The sequence below is a fragment of the Chelonia mydas genome, chromosome 1, assembly GCF_015237465.2.
Source record: "Chelonia mydas isolate rCheMyd1 chromosome 1, rCheMyd1.pri.v2, whole genome shotgun sequence".
Lineage (NCBI taxonomy): Eukaryota > Metazoa > Chordata > Testudines > Cheloniidae > Chelonia > Chelonia mydas.
Genome location: NC_057849.1, coordinates 12,509,752 through 12,531,229, shown reverse-complemented (window position 1 = coordinate 12,531,229; position 21,478 = coordinate 12,509,752). Strand labels below are relative to the sequence as shown.

At 48.3% G+C, this 21,478-nt stretch overlaps 1 protein-coding gene across 10 annotated transcripts in view; it reads right to left on the bottom strand.

Moving 5' to 3' along the window:
- FAM168A (family with sequence similarity 168 member A) overlaps positions 1 to 7,317 on the bottom strand; it is a 365,574-nt gene extending 358,257 nt beyond the window's left edge. For 2 of the 10 annotated variants that reach the window (XM_043527569.1, XM_043527565.1), the window contains exon 1: positions 6,611 to 7,097. In XM_043527569.1, the coding sequence (XP_043383504.1) occupies positions 6,611 to 7,054 (444 nt within the window). In that variant the 5' untranslated portion in view covers positions 7,055 to 7,097. Of the gene's footprint in view, positions 1 to 6,610 lie in introns of all 10 variants that reach the window. The other 8 variants (XM_043527536.1, XM_043527559.1, XM_043527530.1 and 5 more) reach the window with 8 other exon arrangements.
- Between the last annotated feature and the right edge of the window lie 14,161 nt (positions 7,318 to 21,478).

Below are 21,478 nucleotides of genomic sequence, written 5' to 3'. Positions count from 1 at the left end.
GTATTTGAAGGAGGGGTAGGCACAACAGTATGATATTTCTCCTACCTCAAGACAAAGATTAACTTGCTCCTTTCTGAAGTTTATTGGCTCTGGAGTGAAAGGAAACAAAGCTCATGCTGTCATCCAAAGCAGCAAGTGATTTCCCTCCAGCCAAGGGAAACCTGACAAAACTGACTACTATCCAGCAGCACACAAGTAAACATTGGTATGACTAATTCATCAGTGAACTGCCACAGTTAAGAGACATAGGGGTCTAAGGCAGTGGTCCCCAAAGAGTGGGATGTACCTCTGTAGGAGGGCATGGAGGAACATTCAGGGAAGGGAGCACCACCCAGCCCAGCTCCGGACCCAGCTCCACTCTACCCCCAGCAGCTACAACTCCACCCCACCCCCAGCCACAGCGTTGTCCTTATTCCCTCTAGGCCCAGCTCCTCACTGAGCCAACTGTGCAGTAATGGAGTGGGGTACAAAGACAGATTCCATTACTGGTAAGGGGGTGCAACAGGAAAAGTTTGGGCACCACTGGTCTAAGGAGAGACTTTATGAATTACCGAGAAAATGGGAAACACACAAAGCATTTGGGTTGGGAAAAAAGGAAATCAGGGCTTCTGCAGATATAATCAAGCCCAAAGGGCATGACAGGAAAAAAAAGGAAGATCATAATCTGGACTGAAGGAAAGAAGGTGATCTCAGAAACAAAAATATAAAGATTTCCCTTTAAAAACCTCATCAAATCCATCCACCTAGCGTTTTACAAAAGATCAAATGTCCACCCATTACTGTCGCATTTTAAAATTCATCAGAAGTGGCTGTTAATCTGAAGTATACACACATACCCACCTAAGGAAGGTATCTTGGCAATTTTTTGGCCATACTGAAATTTACCTGCACTTCCAGTCAGATTGAATGATTAAAACTATAATGAAATTAAATCTGAATTTAATTATACTTCCATTTGAGGTACTATTGACTCTTTAGCGGAAATGTTTCACTGAAGTGTTTTCAATTGCCTAAGAAATATTTTTAAATGCAGCGAGAGCAGTATTTTTTTCCCTGGTACCTCTTCAGTGGTTAATAATATAATGGGACATGAAAACTTATTTTTAATTTCTTCTTGCAGCTTTGCCCTCAATTATTTCTTTAAAATCATCATCAAGAGTAGTTCATCCACTACAACCTTCAATCATCACTGAATTTGACAGGTAATTTAGCATCAGCTGAATAAAAAAAGTAACAGTTGCATTAGATTCAGCTTCATTAAGGAAGAACAATGTATAGATATTTCACTTCATAATTTCTGTGTTACACACATGTATCATTTATGTTTTTCACTCTAAACAGTCCATTATGAATAACAAATTCACAACTAACCCTATGCACCATAAAGCTGTTTAGCTTCCAACGTGCTTGTTCCACAGTAGAAAAGGATGAAACAAATGTGTTCAAAATGTCTTTTATTTACCACATAGCAAACCCTTTCTATAAGCATAATCAAGTATTTTTAACCAACCAAAAAGGATGCAACATTTTTACAGACAGAAAAAAGGGCCCATCTTAACACCAGTATGTAAAATAATAAACATGGAAATTTGAAATTTAAAATTATATGTATATACATACACACATGCACACACACACTCCACATCATTTCATCATTATGAACAATCTAAAGTTAGAATTTTAAGCCATCAATTAAATCAACCAGCCAGAATATAACTGAGAATTCAAATATTTTTATTTACCTTGGAAAAAAGTTTAGGAAGAACTACTAGGTAACTTGATTACTTCACTTTCAGTTGAGACATATGAATAGCAGCTCAATTTTCATAGTAGCTTAAAAAATTTTAACTGATTTAAGTCCTTTCTATAATTGTACATATCTAGTAAGTACAAACATTAAGCATATCAGTTTTGTTTTATGTACTCAGCTGTAAAGGTCAAGAGAAAACTAGTTAAAATTTAAAAGAGGTGCACTTCAGTAAAAAATAAAAAATAATTTTGATTTCATAGTACTAATTTCCATTTTTCTTTACATCATTCACCATCTCCACTCAGTTTGAGTTCTAATCAACAACCACTTTACAGTTAACAATTCATGAAATAATGTAGTTGATGCAATCAAGTCCAGCAAAATGTTTCCCTAAAGACGTTTCCATCATCCACATTCCTTGAAAATGTTCTACTTTCCTCCATCACAATTTCTCAGTAAGAACAAACACACTACTTCATCTTAAATCATATTGTGATTAAAACATAAACGGAGTTTCTTTTTGGTTAACACAACATGCCTTTGTCTGTGAAGAAAAATTCACTCAACCTGCTCGTTTTTCTACATTTGACAGTATTCAGCAACAACAGAATTCCTTTTAGATGAAATTCAATCTATGGAAATACAAGCTATAACCTGAAAGCTTGTCATCAAGCAGTGCAGAAAAAAAAAATAACCAGTACAAAACCTTCTTTAATGAATATTTATTGTATTTCCATATTTCACCACTCCTCTGTTTACATAAAAGACTGAAGCCAAGACTCCTCTCTGGTATTAGTAGCCCACAATAGAATGATGGTGGACTTAATTGCCCTGAAAACCATGACACCAATAAATGAAATCTTCAAGCAATCAATTTTTAAGAAGATAAAACCCTAGCTCCTTTTTTTTACATTGGTAAAATAGTATATGGATGGAAAATTAATGCAGCCTTATATTTCTCAACCTTGTGATCTCTGTTTTCAGACTACAGATGTTATGTGGTGACATCTTCAATCTCATCAAATCTGTGTCATTTTAAACCCTGCATTCCAATACAACACAAAACAGGCTAGGGAGACCGCACAATTCATTTCTTCCCCACCATAAAATTTCATACAACAGTCCATTTTTATTTTCCACACTGTTTGCCCCCCACTCCTTTACATTTAGCACACATTCCTGCACTGTATGCTGCAAAACAGAAGCATCCCCTAATTTTAAAAACAGCCCCTTTTTATCAACCTACCTGGATTTCCAAGAGCCTACACAAACCTAGGTTTAAAACATAGCCTTTATAAAGAGGAGAAATAATAAATAACCTTAACCAAGACCCCAATGATTTAATTCCATTTTTAGCACCAAAAGGAAAGGTGAAAGTTGGAATGAAACCCACATTACCTCCCCCACCTCCATGCTCTTGCCAGATCCTGTTTCCCTGAATGGTTGCCAAGTCTCCCTATGACTCCTTCCTACCACCTGCCAGATCCACCATAACCCTTGCCAATTCCTCTCACCCCTGCCAGCTCTTCCGTTAGCACAGGGCTTCTCAAACTGGGGGTCGGGACCCCTCAGGGTGTCACGAGGTTATTACATGGGGGGTCACGAGCTATCAGCCTCCACCCCAAACCCCTCTTTGCCTCCGGCATTTATAATAGTGTTAAATATATTAAAAAGTATTTTTAATTTATTAGGGGGGTTGCACTCAGAAGCTTGCTATGTGAAAGGGGTCACCAGTACAAAAGTTTGAGAACCACCGCCTTAGCAGCTGCCCTTATGCCACCTCCCCATACCACCTTTGCCAGCTTTCCACATACAACTTGTCTTCCTTCCAAACTCCTGCATTTAATATATTTATTGTTTATATGGATAAAATGTAGCCTGTCACAAGGGCTCAGGGCAATTATTCCAGCTCCCCACCTTTAGCTCTCTGTTACCTTTCTTTCTAACTCCCCACCATGCTACCACCACCATCCCCCAAGCTCTCTCCTGCTGCCACCTCCCACAGGCCTGCACCTCCATTATTTGCCCAAAAAGAAAAGGAGTACTTGTGGCACCTTAGAGACTAACCAATTTATTTGAGCATAAGCTTTCGTGAGCTACCCACATTCCAGCCCTTCACATGTGCTCCATGCCTTCCAGACCCTTCCTAATATACCTCCCTATTTCCCTCAAAACGCCAAAAAAGGGTCCCTCCTACCAAACACACTTGTCAAACCCCACGGGGCCAGTTTCTTATACATACCAGTTTCCCCTTATGTCACCATGGCAGCCCTCTACCAACATGCTACCCCATGGCAGTCCACATGCTACATCCATGCCAGCTGCATGCCCTCTACATGAGCTCCCCTCACACCGTGCCAGCTGATCCCCATATGCCCCCATGCCAACTGACTGTCTGGCCAGCTCCTACCTTGCCCCCTTCCTCTATGCAGGCTCACTCTATACCCCGTGTCCCAAAACCAGCTCCCCCATAACCCCTGCCAGCTCCCCACCCAACCCCTATGCCCCATATCAGCTCCCCATACATATACCTTATCAGCTTCACACGCACCCTGCCAGCTGCCCTCACATAAATCTTGACCCTATACCAGCTCTCTCGACATGCATCCTGCTCCATACCAGCTTCCCACACACAAACACACCCTGCCAGGTCTCCTCATAGTCCCCCCTGCCCTGTATGATCTCCCCCTACTTCCCTTCTGCCAGTTCCCCCCACATATCCCTGACCCCCTTCCCCATACCACCTCCCCCCAGATGTCCCCCTCTGCCATACCAGCTCCCCCCACATGCCCTCTGTACCCTTACCAACTCCGCCCCACATGCCCCCTGACCCCTTACTAACTCCCACCACACATACCCCGTGCCCCCGTACCAGCTCCCCTGCACATAGCAGTGCATATCAGATCCCCCGGAGATACCCCCACCCCTGTTCCAGCTGCCCCCCACACGCCCCCTGTCCCTTTAGCAGCTCCCCCCCACATACCCCCCTGCGTCTGCACCAGCTCCCCCCAACACACCCCCTGCCCCTTTAGCAGCTCCCCCCCACACGCCCCCCTACATCCGCACCAGCTCCCCCCAACATACCCCCTGCCCCTTTAGCAGCTCCCCCCACATGCCCCCTGCCCCCGTACCAGCTCCCCCCCACACGCCCCCTGCCCCTTTAGCAGCTCCCCCCCAGATGCCCCCTGTGTCCGTACCAGCTCCCCCACCACATACCAGCGCATATCAGATCCCCCGGACATACCCCCAGTTCCAGCTTCCCCCCCCACATGCCCCCATACCAGCTCCCCCCCATACCCCTGCCCCCCCCCCACATACTCCCTGCCCCCATACCAGCTCCCCCCCCCAAATACCAGCGCATATCAGATCCCCCGGACATACCCCCTGCCCCCGTACCAGCTCCCCCCCAAACACACCCCCTGCACCCCTACCAGCCCCCCCCCCACACACACACCCTGCTCCCGTACCAGCTCCCCCCCCCCAACACACACACCCTGCCCCCCTACCAGCTTTCCCCCCCCTCCACATACCAGCGCCTATCAGATCCCCCGGACATACCCCCTGCTCCCCTAACCAGCTCCCCCCACACACCCCCTGCCCCCCTACCAGCTCCCCCCCCACACACACACACCCCCTGCCCCCCTACCAGCTCCCCCCCCACACACACCCCCTGCCCCCCTACCAGCTCCCCCCACACACACACACACCCCCTGCCCCCCTACCAGCTCCCCCACACACACACACACCCCCTGCCCCCCTACCAGCTCCCCCCCACACACACACACACACCCTGCCCCCCTACCAGCTCCCCCCCCCACACACACACACACCCTGCCCCCCTACCAGCTCCCCCACACACACACACACCCCCTGCCCGCCACCAGCTCCCCCACACACACACACCCCCTGCCCCCCTACCAGCTCCCCCCCACACACACACCCCCTGCCCCCCTACCAGCTCCCCCCCACACACACACCCCCTGCCCCCCTACCAGCTCCCCCCCCACACACACACCCCCTGCCCCCCTACCAGCTCCCCCCACACACACACACCCCCTGCCCCCCTACCAGCTCCCCCCACACACACACCCCCTGCCCCCCTACCAGCTCCCCCCACACACACACCCCCTGCCCCCCACCAGCTCCCCCCACACACACACCCCCTGCCCCCCAACCAGCTCCCCCCCCACACACACCCCCTGCCCCCCAACCAGCTCCCCCCCCACACACACCCCCTGGCCCCCAACCAGCTCCCCCCCACACACACCCCCTGGCCCCCAACCAGCTCCCCCCCCACACACACCCCCTGCCCCCCAACCAGCTCCCCCCCACACACACCCCCTGCCCCCCAACCAGCTCCCCCCCCCACACACACCCCCTGCCCCCCTAACCAGCTCCCCCACACATACCCTCTGCCCTCTAACCAGCTCCCCCACACACACCCCCTGCCCCCCTAACCAGCTCCCCCCCCACACACACCCCCTGCCCCTCTAACCAGCTCCCCCCCACATACCCCCTGCCCCCCTAACCAGCTCCCCCCCACATACCCCCTGCCCCCCTAACCAGCTCCCCCCCACATACCCCCTGCCCCCCTAACCAGCTCCCCCACACACACACCCTGCCCCCCTAACCAGCTCCCCCACACACACACCCTGCCCCCCACCAGCTCCCCCCCCCACACACACACACCCTGCCCCCCACCAGCTCCCCCCCCCACACACACACACCCTGCCCCCCACCAGCTCCCCCACACACACCCCGCCCGCTCCCCCGCCCAGCGGTGCCCGGCCCACCCCGGGATGCGGTGGCCCCGGGCGCCCGCTCGCGGCCCCTTGGCTGCGGGGTCTCCTCACCGCTCACCTGCGGGCGAACGAGACGGTGGCTGGTCTCCCCGGCGGCGGCGGCGTCCCCGCTCCCAGTGTCCGTGGCGGTGGCTGCGCGGCTTCCCCCTCCTCCGCCTCGGCTCCTGTCTCTTCCCACAGCAGCCAGCGAGTGGGGGAGGGGACAGGCCGAGGGGAGGGGGGGAAGAGTACCACCAGCGGGACCGTTAGAGACCAGCCGCGAACTACAGCTCCCGGCAGGCCACGCTCCGGGCACGGCGAGGGCGCGAGGCGGCATCGGTCGCGAGGCATGCTGGGAGTTGTAGTCTTCCCCTCGCATGTGTAATTTTCCCCAGGACCAAAACGGGGACAGTGCATGCTGGGACTTGTAGTTTGAGGGCATTAGCCCGGTGGGAGCTGTAGTACTCCAGTGGGCGCGCCAATCTTCCCGGGGACAAGGGAGGAGCAGTCGGGAGCGTTGCATGCCGGGAGTTGTAGTTCAGGGGAGGGACTTGGTGTCGAGCACGCTGGGAATTGTAGTCTTCCGCTGACCGCGACAGTCGGGCGCCCGAGAGATCGGCGAGCGCTGCCTGCTCGGGCATGTAGTCAACGCGCACGGGGCGCGGAACGCGGAGAGCCGGGCGGACAGGGATCCCGGCGGAGTGCGGCACGCCGGGACCGGTAGCCCTGGCGCACGGCCTCGTCTGGGTGCATGGCATGCTGGGACCTGTAGTCACAGACAGGCCGGCTCTGGGAGGCTGCGGAAGCACAGCATGCTGGGATCTGTAGTCATGGAGTGTGGCATGCTGGGACTTGTAGTCAATAGACCTGGTGCTGCAGGCCCCCCCCCCCCCCCCCCCCCGGGGGAACTGTCGGACCCCTATAGGGTGACCAGGTGTCCGGATTTTATAGGGACAGTCCCGATATTCAGGGCTTTTTCTTACATCGATGGCTATCACCCGCCACCCCCGTCCTGATTTTTCACACTTGGTACCTGGTCACCCTAGACCTCTATGAGCCTAGTTTGGGAGGGGAATGGGGGAGCGTGCCCCCCACCCCCAGCAGGCCTCTGTCAGGCAAGGAATTCGCCCCCTCCCCCAGCATGGCCCCCTTTGTCTGGCTAGAGCTGCCCCCCCCACATATAGAAGTCCAACTACACCTATCCTGGAGCATTAGCAGCCCTAAGGGGCAATCACCCCAGCAGGCAATGCAGCCTGGAGAACCAGCAGCCCCAGCAATCAGGGGGGCCAGGAGCCAGAGGCCTGACAGCCCCCAAAACTACTTGTCAGCCAGAACATCCCCTGGCTCATACAGGGAGCACTGTCCTTCTCTTTCAAAGCGCTCCTTAAAATGCCTTCCTAGCCCTGATCTTGCATAATTTTTTCTGTCTCATCTGTAATTGACTAGCCTGGTGCTGTGGGTCACCCTGGGGGAGTATCTGAGAGTAGGGGTTGTGGAGCTAGATTATACACACATCAACATTAGATTTTTTGACATTTTGACAACAGACAGAAACCTAATGCCAAATTATACATGGAGGAAAATTGGTTGTCGTTAAAAAATCAATATCAACAGTTACCTGTGAGTATAAGGGAATGCTCTGCATGGTAACTATTGGTAAAATTATGACTTTTTAATGTTTGCTATTGTATCTCTTGTTCTGGAGGACAAACAGAAGCTACAGTCATGTGGTGGGTGTGTGACAGAGAAGAAGTAGGGCTTGGCAAGCTTGCATTTCTAGCACACGGGGAAGATGGCCATATAACAACCATTAGGGCTCTTCTGAGCTTGAGTACCTCACCCCCACCATCACATTTTGTTTTTAATTTAAGGGGAAGGAGGGAATTAGTTTAAGGAAATAAATTAAAAGAAATTAAACAAAGAAAATTTGTATCAGTAAGATACAACCTGCTTTGACATACTGGAAAGTACCAGTCACGTTGTTGTAACAGAGGACTGCAGCAGACCGCTGAATGACCATTCATAACAGAGGGAGAACGCAGGAAAAAGAGAGAGGGTGTAAAGTATTTGCACCATCAAAATAGGCCTTGCTAGGGAAATTGAGAAATCTTGGACTGGAATCTAAACTTCTTGTGGTATGAACCACGTTTTCTTCTGTGTTCGATACAAGACCGAGCATTTTCAGCACTCAGCAAATACTGAGCAAAAATGTAACCAGTCCGTGCCCGATTTTGACTTGACAGTGGTCAATCTGCTGCACACCGGAGAGACATGGAACTTCACAGAGCTTCACTGGAACTCTTCTCCAGAAGCACAGGTCCCTACCACTTCTGCTAAAAGAGAGTCTTCCATAGCAGTTAGCCTTACAGAGCCTACTGCACACAATGGATCAGTTCTGATTCTATCCTGTACAGGTACATACTATGTACATACCAGCCAATTTCTAATAATAACAACAATAGTGCACAGCTAATTGATTTTGTGTCATCATGCAGCATTAAAACACCATCACACTGAGACAAAAACATTGTCACGTCATAACACCACTTTTAGTGGTGGAAGACTCACCCCAGTTAATTCAGAATAGAAATACTGGAACAGGTGCCAACCTTACACCACTTAAGAAGAATACTCTTGCTGACATTTATTTTCCCCTTTCAGGTACATCACCAAGTCCAATATAAACAGGTCTGGTCTGACTGCTCTGGATTGCAATTATTGTGCCTGATTCACCTCTGCATCACTTCAGTTTTACACCCGTATGTCTCACAACATTTGGGGTTTTTCTTAACACTCCAGCTCCAAGTGTCAGGTTATTATATATGTTGGGAAAGTAACACAGCAGGACACAGATTATCCAACAAGTTCTTGGAATGTATTGGAGACAATTTTTTATTTCAAAAGATAGAGAAAGGTACTAGGGGAGAGGCTGTTCTAGATTTGATTTTGTAAAATAGGGAGGACCTGGCTGAGAATTTGAAAGTGGAAGGCAGCTTGCCTGAAAGTGATCATGAAATAACAGAGTTCATGATTCTAAGGAATGGTAGGAGGGAGAACAGCAAAATAAAGACAATGGATTTCAGGAAGGCAGGCAGATTATCCTTCATGGTAGCACAGCAATGCTTGGAAACGTAAACTCTAATGGCTGAAAAAACATTAGGAAAATGAACAGGACCAAAAACATTCATTTTTAAGATTTAATTATTTTATCCAATTTCATGATTTTTGGGAGCCTGACTATGATTTTTGAATGCTTGGGGCTGACAACATGGATTTTGCTGTATGGGATAGCTATCTAGTAAGTAAGATAAGGAATAATTTTACCCACTAGTGCCTCTTTCAGATGGAAATTTTGAGAGACCATTTCATAATTTAAACTCATAGTCTCTCTTTCACTTACTTTACTGCTCTAACGTTCCACACATTATTATGCCCAATAGGCTGTTCACTGGGCATAAAATAAAAGGGCGATGCAAATATCCACTGGCAGAGAGAACATGTTTATAGTAAACTGTTTGCTTTGATAAAGTACTTTGTGTGTATCTAGGCTGAAGTCTAGAATAATGAAAGGTTTCAGAGTAGCAGCCGTGTTAGTCTGTATCCGCAAAAAGAAAAGGAGGACTTGTGGCACCTTAGAGACTAACAAATTTATTTGAGCATAAGCTTTCGTCCGATGAAGTGCGCTGTAGCTCACGAAAGCTTATGCTCAAATAAATTTGTTAGTCTCTAAGGTGCCACAAGTCCTCCTTTTCTTTTTAGAATAATGAAGTTATCTCTGCATATTCAGATTTCTTCAGTGACCCTATAAGATGGATTTCTGACCACACGGGGAAGATAAAAGAATACCCCGTTGTCAGAAAAGGGATAACTGCCTCAATGCAGCAACTTCATTAGAAGACAAGCACTGCATCCTCTTCTTCTGCGTTCCATACAGACCTAAGTGAGAGAGAGCTCAGAGAATAAATTACCAAGGGCAGGAGAAACCTGGGGGGAGAAATTAATTAAGGCCAAAATCTGCCTTCATAGAATCATAGACTATCAGGGTTGGAAGGGACCTCAGGAGGTCATCTAGTCCAACCCCCTGCTCAAAGCAGGACCAATCCCCAATTAAATCATCCCAGCCAGGACTTTGTCAAGCCTGACCTTAAAAACTTCTAAGGAAGGAGATTCTACCACCTCCCTAGGTAACGCATTCCAGTGTTTCACCACCCTCCTAGTGAAAAAGTTTTTCCTAGTATCCAACCTAAACCTCCCCCACTGTAACTTGAGACCATTACTCCTTGTCCTGTCATCTTCTACCACTGAGAATAGTCTAGATCCATCCTCTTTGGAACCACCTCTCAGGTAGTTGAAAGCAGCTATCAAATCCCCCCTTATTCTTCTCTTCTGCAGACTAAACAATCCCAGTTCCTTCAGCCTCTCCTCATAAGTCATGTGTTCCAAACCCCTAATCATTTTTTTGCCCTTCGCTGGACTCTCTCCAATTTTTCCACATCCTTCTTGTAGTGTGGGGACCAAAACTGGACACAGTACTCCAGATGAGGCCACACCAATGTCGAATAGAGGGGAACGATCACATCCCTCGATCTGCTGGCTATGCCCCTACTTATACATCCCAAAATGCCATTGGCCTTCTTGGCAACAAGGGCACGCTGCTTGACTCATATCCAGCTTCTCGTCCACTGTCACCCCTAGGTCCCTTTCCGCAGAACTGCTGCCTAGCCATTCGGTCCCTAGTCTGTAGCGCTGCACTGGATTCTTCCGTCCTAAGTGCAGGACTCTGCACTTATCCTTGTTGAACCTCATCAGATTTCTTTTGGCCCAATCCTCCAATTTGTCTAGGTCCCTCTGTATCCTATCCCTACCTGCCACCGTATCTACCACTCCTCCTAGTTTAGTATCATCCGCAAATTTGCTGAGAGTGCAATCCACACCATCCTCCAGATCATTTATGAAGATATTGAACAAAACCAGCCCCAGGACCGACCCTTGGGGCACTCCACTTGATACCGGCTGCCATCCAGACATGGAGCCATTGATCACTACCCGTTGAGCCTGACAATCTAGCCAACTTTCTACCCACCTTATAGTGCATTCATCCAGCCCATACTTCTTTAACTTGCTGACAAGAATACTGTGGGAGACCATGTCAAAAGCTTTGCTAAAATCAAGAAACAATACATCCACTGCTTTCCCTTCATCCACAGAACCAGTAATCTCATCATAAAAGGCGATTAGATTAGTCAGGCATGACCTTCCCTTGGTGAATCCATGCTGACTGTTCCTGATTACTTTCCTCTCGTGTAAGTGCTTCAGGATTGATTCCTTGAGGACCTGCTCCATGATTTTTCCGGGGACTGAGGTGAGGCTGACTGGCCTGTAGTTCCCAGGATCCTCCTTCTTCCCTTTTTTAAAGATGGGCACTACATTAGCCTTTTTCCAGTCGTCCGGGACTTCCCCCTGTCGCCATGAGTTTTCAAAGATAATGGCCAATGGCTCTGCAATCACAGCCGCCAACTCCTTTAGCACTCTCGGATGCAACGCATCTGGCCCCATGGACTTGTGCACGTCCAGCTTTTCTAAATAGTCCCTAACCACTTCTTCCTTCACAGAGGGCTGGCCACCTCCTCCCCATGCTGTGTTGCCCAGCACAGCAGTCTGGGAGCTGACCTTGTTCATGAAGACAGAGGCAAAAAAAGCATTGAGTACATTAGCTTTTTCCACATCCTCTGTCACTAGGTTGCCTCCCTCATTCAGTAAGGGGCCCACACTTTCCTTGGCTTTCTTCTTGTTGCCAAAATACCTGAAGAAACCCTTCTTGTTACTCTTAACATCTCTTGCTAGCTGCAGCTCCAGGTGCGATTTGGCCCTCCTGATTTCATTCCTACATGCCCGAGCAACATTTTTATACTCTTCCCTGATCATTTGTCCAATCTTCCACATCTTGTGAGCTTCTTTTTTATGTTTAAGATCCGCAAGGATTTCACTGTTAAGCCAAGCTGGTCGCCTGCCATATTTACTATTCTTTCGACACATCGGGATGGTTTGTCCCTGTAACCTCAATAGGGATTCTTTGAAATACAGCCAGCTCTCCTGGACTCCTTTCCCCCTCATGTTATTCCCCCAGGGGATCCTACCCATCAGTTCCCTGAGGGAGTCAAAGTCTGCTTTCCTGAAGTCCAGGGTCCATATTCTGCTGCTTACCTTTCTTCCCTGTGTCAGGATCCTGAACTCGACCAACTCATGGTCACTGCCTCCCAGATTCCCATCCACTTTTGCTTCCCCTACTAATTCTTCCCGGTTTGTGAGCAGCAGGTCAAGAAAAGCTCTCCCCCTAGTTGGCTCCTCCAGCACTTGCACCAGGAAATCATCCCCTACATTTTCCAGAAACTTCCTGGATTGCCTGTGCACTGCTGTATTGCTCTCCCAGCAGATATCAGGGTGATTGAAGTCGCCCATGAGAACCAGGGCGTGCGATCTAGTAGCTTCTGCGAGTTGCCGGAAGAAAGCCTCGTCCACGTCATGCCCCTGGTCCGGTGGTCTATAGCAGACTCCCACCACTACATCACTCTTGTTGCACACACTTCTAAACTTAATCCAGAGACACTCGGGTTTTTCTGCAGTTTCATATCGGAGCTCTGAGCAGTCATACTGCTCCCTTACATACAGTGCTACTCCCCCACCTTTTCTGCCCTGCCTGTCCTTCCTGAACAGTTTATAACCATCCATGACAGTACTCCAGTCATTTGAGTTATCCCACCAAGTCTCTGTTATTCCAATCACGTCATAATTCCTTGCCTTCACCAGGACCTCCAGTTCTCCCTGCTTGTTTCCAAGGCTTTGTGCATTTGTATATAGGCTCTTGAGATAACCTGCTGATCGCCCCTCATTCTCAGTATGAGATAGGAGCCCTCCCCTCACAGACGTTCCTGCCTGTGCTTCCTCCCGGTATCCTGCTTGCCCACTTACCTCAGGGCTTTGGTCTCCTTCCCCCGGTGAACCTAGTTTAAAGCCCTCCTCACTAGGTTAGCCAGCCTGCTCGCAAAGATGCTCTTCCCTCTCTTCGTTAGGTGGAGCCCGTCTTTGCCCAGCGCTCCTCCTTCATGGAACACCATCCCATGGTCAAAGAATCCAAAGCCTTCTCTCCGACACCACCTGCGTAGCCATTCGTTGACTTCCACGATTCAACGGTCTCTACCCAGGCCTTTTCCTTCCACGGGGAGGATGGACAAGAACACCACTTGCGCCTCAAACTCCCTTATCCTTCTTCCCAGAGCCACGTAGTCCGCAGTGATCCGCTCAAGATCATTCTTGGCAGTATCATTGGTGCCCACGTGGAGAAGCAGGAAGGGGTAGCGATCCGAGGGCTTGATGAGTCTCAGCAGTCTCTCCCTCACATTGCGAATCTTAGCCCCTGGCAAGCAGCAGATTTCTCTGTTTTCCCGGTCAGGGCGGCAGATAGATAACTCAGTCCCCCTGACTTCAGTTTACTTATTGCTATTTCTAGGTAGCAGTGCACTTCCCTACCTCCCCCCGGGGTGTTGTGAGGATAAATACATTTGAAATTGGGAAATGCTCAGGTACTATGGTAATAGGGACCAGGCAAGTATCTAATACAGCTAGTTGGCCCAAATCCATTTTTGATGGAGTCAACAGGAGTTATACCAGTGACTTCAATGGGAATAAATTAAGCCAGTGCTGAGCATGTTGGAAAATCTCACCCTATAAGTGACTTTCCCAAGGTCAGGCACAGAGGAAATCTGTGGTAGAGCCACTATCAGAACCCAGATAATAATGGTTGATCTATTGATCAGCCTCCTTGATCAGCCATTCTTGAGCCTTACCTATAATAAGACCATTGGCTGCATTGGTGTAAATCAGGGCATAAACATAGAGTTGTAGGGCTGGAAGGGACCTCAAAAGTCATCTAGTCCAGCTCCTGCGCTGGGGCAGGACCAGAATTTGTCCCCCTATGTTTGAATTGTCTATGGAGCTAAGATTCCCAAACCGGGTATTAGCTATTAATTCCAGCCTCATTTGTGTGTGCCATTTAAATCTGTGTGACGTAAAACTTCTTCACCTTCACCTTTCTGTAAATATCAGTTCTGAACAGAGAATGAGTAGGGGCTACCTTAGGTACTATTAGGCATGATCCAGTTCCTTTTTAAGCCCTTGAGAGTTTTGCCATGGATCTCAATGGGGACAGACCCTTAACACACCCCTCACAGTAGTACCTAGACACTACAGGAGAGGAACCAAAGTGCATATTTATATTAACATCTTTTGCTCCCTTGCCCAGAGGTCACTTATGAGGCAGTTTGCTCTAGTGGATCAGGCACTGGGAGAGAGTCAGGACACCTGGGTTCTAGTCTGAGTTCAGTCACTGATTATCTCCTGTGTGACTTTGGGCAAGTCACTTCACCATCCCGGCTTCTGTTTCCATTCCCACCCTTCGTCCATAGGCGCAGGCACTAGGGATGCGGGGGGTTCTACAGCACCCCCAGGTTTTTCGCAGGGCTCCACTGCCAGTCCTTCGCCCAGGGTCCCAGCTGCTGCCCCGCACCCAGGGTCCCGGCTGCCGGCCCCACACCCAGGGTCCCAGCTGCTGCCCTGCAGCTGGGGCTCCACTGATGGCCCCACACGCAGGGTCCCGGCTGCTGGCCCCACAACCGGGGCTCCTCTGACGGCCCCATACCCAGGGTCCTGGCTGCTACCCCGCGCCCAGGCCAGGGTTCCAGCAGCTGCTCCGTGCCCAGGGATCCACTGATGGCCCCACACCCAGGGTCCCGGCTGCCACCCCACGCTGGAACACTTTTAATCGTGGGGGTGCTGGAAGCCAGCCCTCTTACTCCTGTCTATCCACCCACCCACCAGAGCTGGGTCTGAGAGCAGGGCCGTGTCTCCAGGATGGGGGGACCCAGATAGAGGTATAGGGGCCAAGGCTGGGGGCGGGGCCAGAAGTGGAGCCCTGGGCACGGGATGGCAGCCGGGACCCTGGGCCGGCAGCAGAGCCCTGCGTAAAACCTGGAGGTGCTGCAGCACCCTGTGCAGCCCTAGTTCTCATGCCTATGGCTGCCGGCCCCACGCCCAGTGCTCCGCTCCTGGCCCCGCGCCCAGTGCTCCGCTCCCAGTGCTCCGCTCCTGGCCCCGCGCCCACCCCCAGCTGTGACCCCAGCCTCAGCCTCCTTACCCCTGTCCGGGTCCCCCCTCCCACAGACACAGCCCTGCTCCCAGCCCCAGCTCTGTGGGGGTCAGACAGGGGTAAGGGGGCTGGCTTTCAGCACCCTCACCATTAAGCGTTCCAGCACCCCTGCCTTTGTTCGTCTTGTCTCTCCACCTCATAAGCTCTTTGAAGCAGGGACTGTCTCTTGGGTGTTTGTGCAGTGCCCCAGTCTCTGTCGGGGGTCTCTACCTGCTACTGTACTATGAATGCTCAACCAGAAAGAGGTGACATGACCTCACTCTTCCACCATGAGACGCACCGGTGCATTTTCACAAACTGAGCTTCAAGAGACACCCACCTGTTTAGAACAAAAACTAGGTCTTTGTATCACTTTCCCAGCTGTGGATTTTCACAAGCGTGTGCTTTTCAAAATGCAATGACACAGATCAGGAGGAGCTGGCAAAGGAGCTGCACGCAGCCACTGGAGCAGGTGCACCCTGGCCCTGCCCCTTCTGTAGCTGAGCAAAGCGAGCATACGATGCTGCAGCTGTGATCTGGCAACATTTCAGACCCACTGTGTATCAGTGTAAAGGACAACACAAAGAGCCAAGATCTCACTGTAAGCTCCCCGCACATCACCAAAGCGCTGTTAAAGGGCCAAAGTGTAAATGAGAAGCAGGTCCCAAGTGTAGGGACATGGACAACCTGGCCTATTGCGTACACATCTGAGCTTCAAAAGTGCTCAGTGTTGGCCTAACTCTGCCCCTGCTGAAGTCAAAGGCCAGACAGCCTGCTTCCTGCTGACAGACAAGCCGCAGCACTGTAAAGCCAAATGGGGAAAGGGCGAAAACCAATCGTTTGAACCATGTTTGTAATACCTTGGGCCCTGATCCTGCAATTGGAACTGCATGGGAGGGCCCATGTGCTTGTACGGAGTTCCACTTACTTTAATTGGGTTCGGCATGGAAGTACGGGGTTGCCTGTGCAGAGCCAATTACAGGATCAGGGCCTTCGAATAAGATCAAGTAAAACTGAGTGCATTATTGATGAGGATGACAGTAGCATCTAAAGGCCCCAGCTGAGATTCAGGCTCCATTGTACTAGGTGCTGTACAAACACACAGTAAGAGACAGTCCCTGTCCCAGAGAGTTTACAAGCTAAACAAGACAGATATGCAAGGGTGGAGAAAAGGTGTATTAGCCCATTTTACAGGTGGCAAACCGAGACACAGCAAGATTAAGTGATTTGCCCAGGAATGCCTAAAGCTTTAACTCCTGCAACAAGCCCAACCCGCAACATTACTAACGTCATACTAGCGTGGAAAATGGAGGACATCGATATGCATTGTCCACAAATATTGTGTTAAAATTACACTTATGAATATCCTGAGCCCTTGTGCATAGGAGAATCATCACAAGGCCTACATGGTGACAGCAAGAACCTTTGGCGTCCGTAAGAAGATATAGAGATGGCGACACCTTCAACTTGTCCCCCAGAAAGTAGGTCTTTTATCTGAGGTGACTGGCATGCAGCTCCAGATAGTTTGTTAAAGGTCAATCGCTCCAAGAGAGGAATCAAAACCAAAAGAGAAGGGAAGCCTAGTATCAGATGCCATATCGTGTGATTAGTAACCCTATCGATAAAAACAAGCAGGGGGTTACTTTAAATCAGGTCTGGCACTCATGAGAGCTGACAGAAGAACCATGTAAGTGATGCTTTTAATCGGCACACAACATGGGTTAGTACTGACTGCTGACAGAGATACACTTATTCGAACACGCCCACATATGTGTAGTCAGATATTCATATCAATGCAATATGTATAATCTGCCTTTATTTCAGTATGTGCATATCCAGATATTAGGTACATACATATATATTGTGGTTAGATGGTAGATCCAGATACATAAATATTGGGATTAGATTAGACTACAGTAAAATCTGTCTCCAATGACCATGTAAAGTAGCAACAAAAACCAGTTTCTTAATTGTCCTTATGGAAGCAATTGAAGAATTAGAAACCATACATTGGGAAGGGCTTTTCAGAAGAGAGCTTGACTTACAATGCTGGTGCCTGCTACAGGTTTTGCTGTGAGCGCATCTAGTTATGAAGTGCATTTTCCATAAATGTGAAGGTTCTGTTAATTTTTTATAGAGCAAGAGACATAAAAAATTTACATAAAACCTTCGAGGAGCCATTGCTCACTAAGCAAAACCAGAGTGAACAGAGTGCAGTTCAAACATGAGCATCTGTTAGTCAGATCCCTTCAGCCACAGGAGAGCGAAGACCAAAAAACCCCAAACCCGTCTCATATTCATAGTGTGCTTCTCCAGACTGGAGCTGCTGAAACTGTTGCTGCTGGGGATGCCTTCATTGTTTGGGTGAGCTCCATTACTGGGAAGGAGTGCTTTAGTTTTCTGACTGAGAAAAAAAGCTTTTGGGAAAATCAGTGGGAGCGTTCCTGTTGGGAGGTGAAGAATTAAGTCTCGATGTGATTTAAATGTCAACCCCTTGGGGGCTGAGTGTGTACACACCACCTAGCGCAGCAGGGCCCCAATCATGGCTGGAGCCTCTAGGCGTTACCATCAGACAAATTATTATTATTATTAGGGCTGTCAAGCAATTTAAAAAAATTAATCACGATTAATCACACTGTTAAACAATAATAGAATACCATTTACTGAAATATTTTTGGATGTTTTCTACATTTTCAAATATATTGATTTCATTTACAACACAGAACACAAAGTGTACAATGCTCACTTTATATTTATTTTTGATTCTAAATATTTGTGCTGTAAAAAACAAAAGAAATAGTATTTTTCAATTCACCTCAGACAAGTACTGTAGTGCAATCTCTATATCATGAAAGCTGAACTTACAAATGTAGAATTATGTACCAAGAATAACTGCAATCAAAAATAAAACAGTTTAAAACTTTAGAGCCAACAAGTCCACTCAGTCCTACTTCTTGTTCAGCCAGTCATTCAAACAAACAAGTTTGTTTACATTTACAGGAGATAATGCTGTCTGCTTCTTGTGGTCAATGTCACGTGAAAGTGAGAACAGGCGTTCTCATGGCTCTGCTGAAGCCGGCATTGCAACACGTTTACGTGCCACATGCACTTCAACTACCATTCCAGGGGACGTGTCCATGCTGATGATGGGTTCTGCTCGATAACAATCCAAAGCAGTGCTGATCAACACATGTTCACTTTCATCATCTGAGTCAGATGCCACCAGCAGAAGGTTGTTTTTCTTTTTTGATGATTCAGGTTCTGTAGTTTTCGCATCGGAGTGTTGCTCTTTTAACAACTTCTGAAACCATGCTCCACACCTCATCCTTCAGATTTTGGAAGGCACTTCAGATTCTTAAACCTTGGGTCCAGTGCTGTAGCTATCTTTAGTAATCAAACATTGGTACCTTCTTTGCATTTTGTCAAATCTTCAGTGAAAGTTTTCTTAAAACAAACATGTGCTGGGTCATCATCTCAGACTGCTCTAACATGAAATATATGGCAGAATGCGGGTAAAACAGAGCAGGAGACATACAATTCTCCCCCAAGGAGTTCAGTCAAAATTTAATTAATGCATTATTTTTTTAACAAGCATCATCAGCATGGAAGCATGTCATCTGGAATGGCGCCCGAAGCATGAAGGGACATACGAATGTTTAGCATATCTGGCATGTAAATACCTTACGATGCTGGCTATAAAAGTCCCATGCGAACATCTGTTCTCACTTTCTGGTGACATTGTAAATAAGAAGCCAGCAGCATTATTTCCTGTAAATGTAAACAAACTTTTGTTTGTTTTAGTGATTGGCTGAATCAGAAGTAGGACTGAGTGGACTTGTAGGCTCTATAGTTTTACATTGTTTTGTTTTAGAGAGCAGTTATGTTACAAAAAAAATCTACATTTGTAAATTGCACTTTCACAATAAAGAGATTGCACTACAGTACTTGTGTAGCGCCTCCTCTCCACCTGGTTACCTCCTTTAATGCAAATCTGCTTACAGGTTTTGATGGACAGGCTGCCAGCAGACAGTCCCAGGAATTTATGTAATCTGCTTGGGGGTTACACTCGTATGAGGTGAATTGAAAAATACTATTTCTCTTGTATATCATTTTTACAGTGCAAATATTTGTAATAAAAATATAAAGTGAGCACTGTACACTTTGTATTCTGTGCTGCAATTTAAATCAATATATTTGAAAATGTAGAAAAACATCCAAAAATAGTTAATAAATTTCAATTGGTGTTCTATTGTTTAACAGTGCGATTAAAACTGTGATTAATCGTGATTAATATTTTTAAATCATGATTAATTTTTTTGAGTTAATTGCATGAGTTAACTGCAATTAATCAACAGCCCTAATTATTATATTACTAATATTAGTCATTTAGATTACATGAAGCTCTGGGATGAAGTCCATGGTTGACACCTTTGCTCGTCTAGTACAATGGAACACTCTACCATCAGGAGACAGAGCTTTCTCAGGGGACTGCAGAATGAACTCCCCAGGAGCTCGGCTTTATCATAAACCTCACCATAAACCGCCCGCTCTGAGTCAAAGGCACATTTCTTTGACCTGTCTTCTCTAACATAAACAGATAGCAACAGGTGAATATATATAATAAAAACAATTACAAAACAAGACACTTCTCCCCCAGGGGAGAGGGTGACAGAAGAAACATGTGAAAGAGGGTAGTCTGTTACTTAATACACTATTGGTAGGCACTCAGGACATGTCTACACAGGCAGAGTTACATTGCCGGCAGTTACAGCGCCACTCAGAGAGCACTGAAGGGAAACCGCTGTTGTGTGTTCACACTGACAGCTGCCTACGCAATAGCGCGTTCACACTTGAGGCGGTATTTGGAGCGGTGCACTCTGGGCAGCTATCCTACAGAGCACCTCTTCCTCTGCTGCCGCTAAGAGTTGTGGGAAGGCGGAGGGGGTTGAGAGGCATCCTGGGTCCTGTCCCAATGCCCCATGATGCATTGCTTCACATCCCAGCAACCCCTGTGCTTCCGTCCACATTTGGCACCATCTTTCAACGGTTTGTGTACTGCGTGCTCTACATCTTCCGTCTGCAGGAATGGATCCTGCACTGTTGACCAATATGCTGCTACCTCTGACCAACACGTCACAAGTAGCAGTGGAGTTATTCCTTAAACTACAAAGACAAGAGAAGTTTGACACTGATCTCACCACGCAAAGAAGCTACGACACTAGATTGACTGTGGCATTTACGGAGGTGCTGACCACAGTGGAACACCGCTTTTGGGCTCAGAAAACTAGCACTGAGTGGTGGGATCACATCGTGATGCACGTCTGGGATGATGAGCAGTGGCTGCAGATCTTTCAGATGAGGAAAGTCACATTCATGGGACTGTGTGATCTCACCCCAGCCCTGCAGCGCAAGGACACGAGAATGAGAGCTGCGCTGCAGTTGGAGAAGCACTTGGTGATCTCACTGTGGAAGCTGGCTACTCCAGACTGCTTCCGCTCGGTCACTAGCTAGTTCGGAGTGGGAAAGTCGACTGTTGGACTTGTGTTGACGGAAGTCTGCAAGGCCATTAATCACATCCTGCTCCAAAAGACTGTGACTCCTGGCAACATGCATGACATTGTGGATGGCTTTGCACAAATGGACTTCCCTAACTGCGAAGGGGCAACAGATGGCATGCACATTCCAATTCTGGCACCAGACCACCTAGCCACTGAGTACATTAATCACCAGGGGTATTTCTCAATTGTTCTCTCAGTGGTTGTGGAT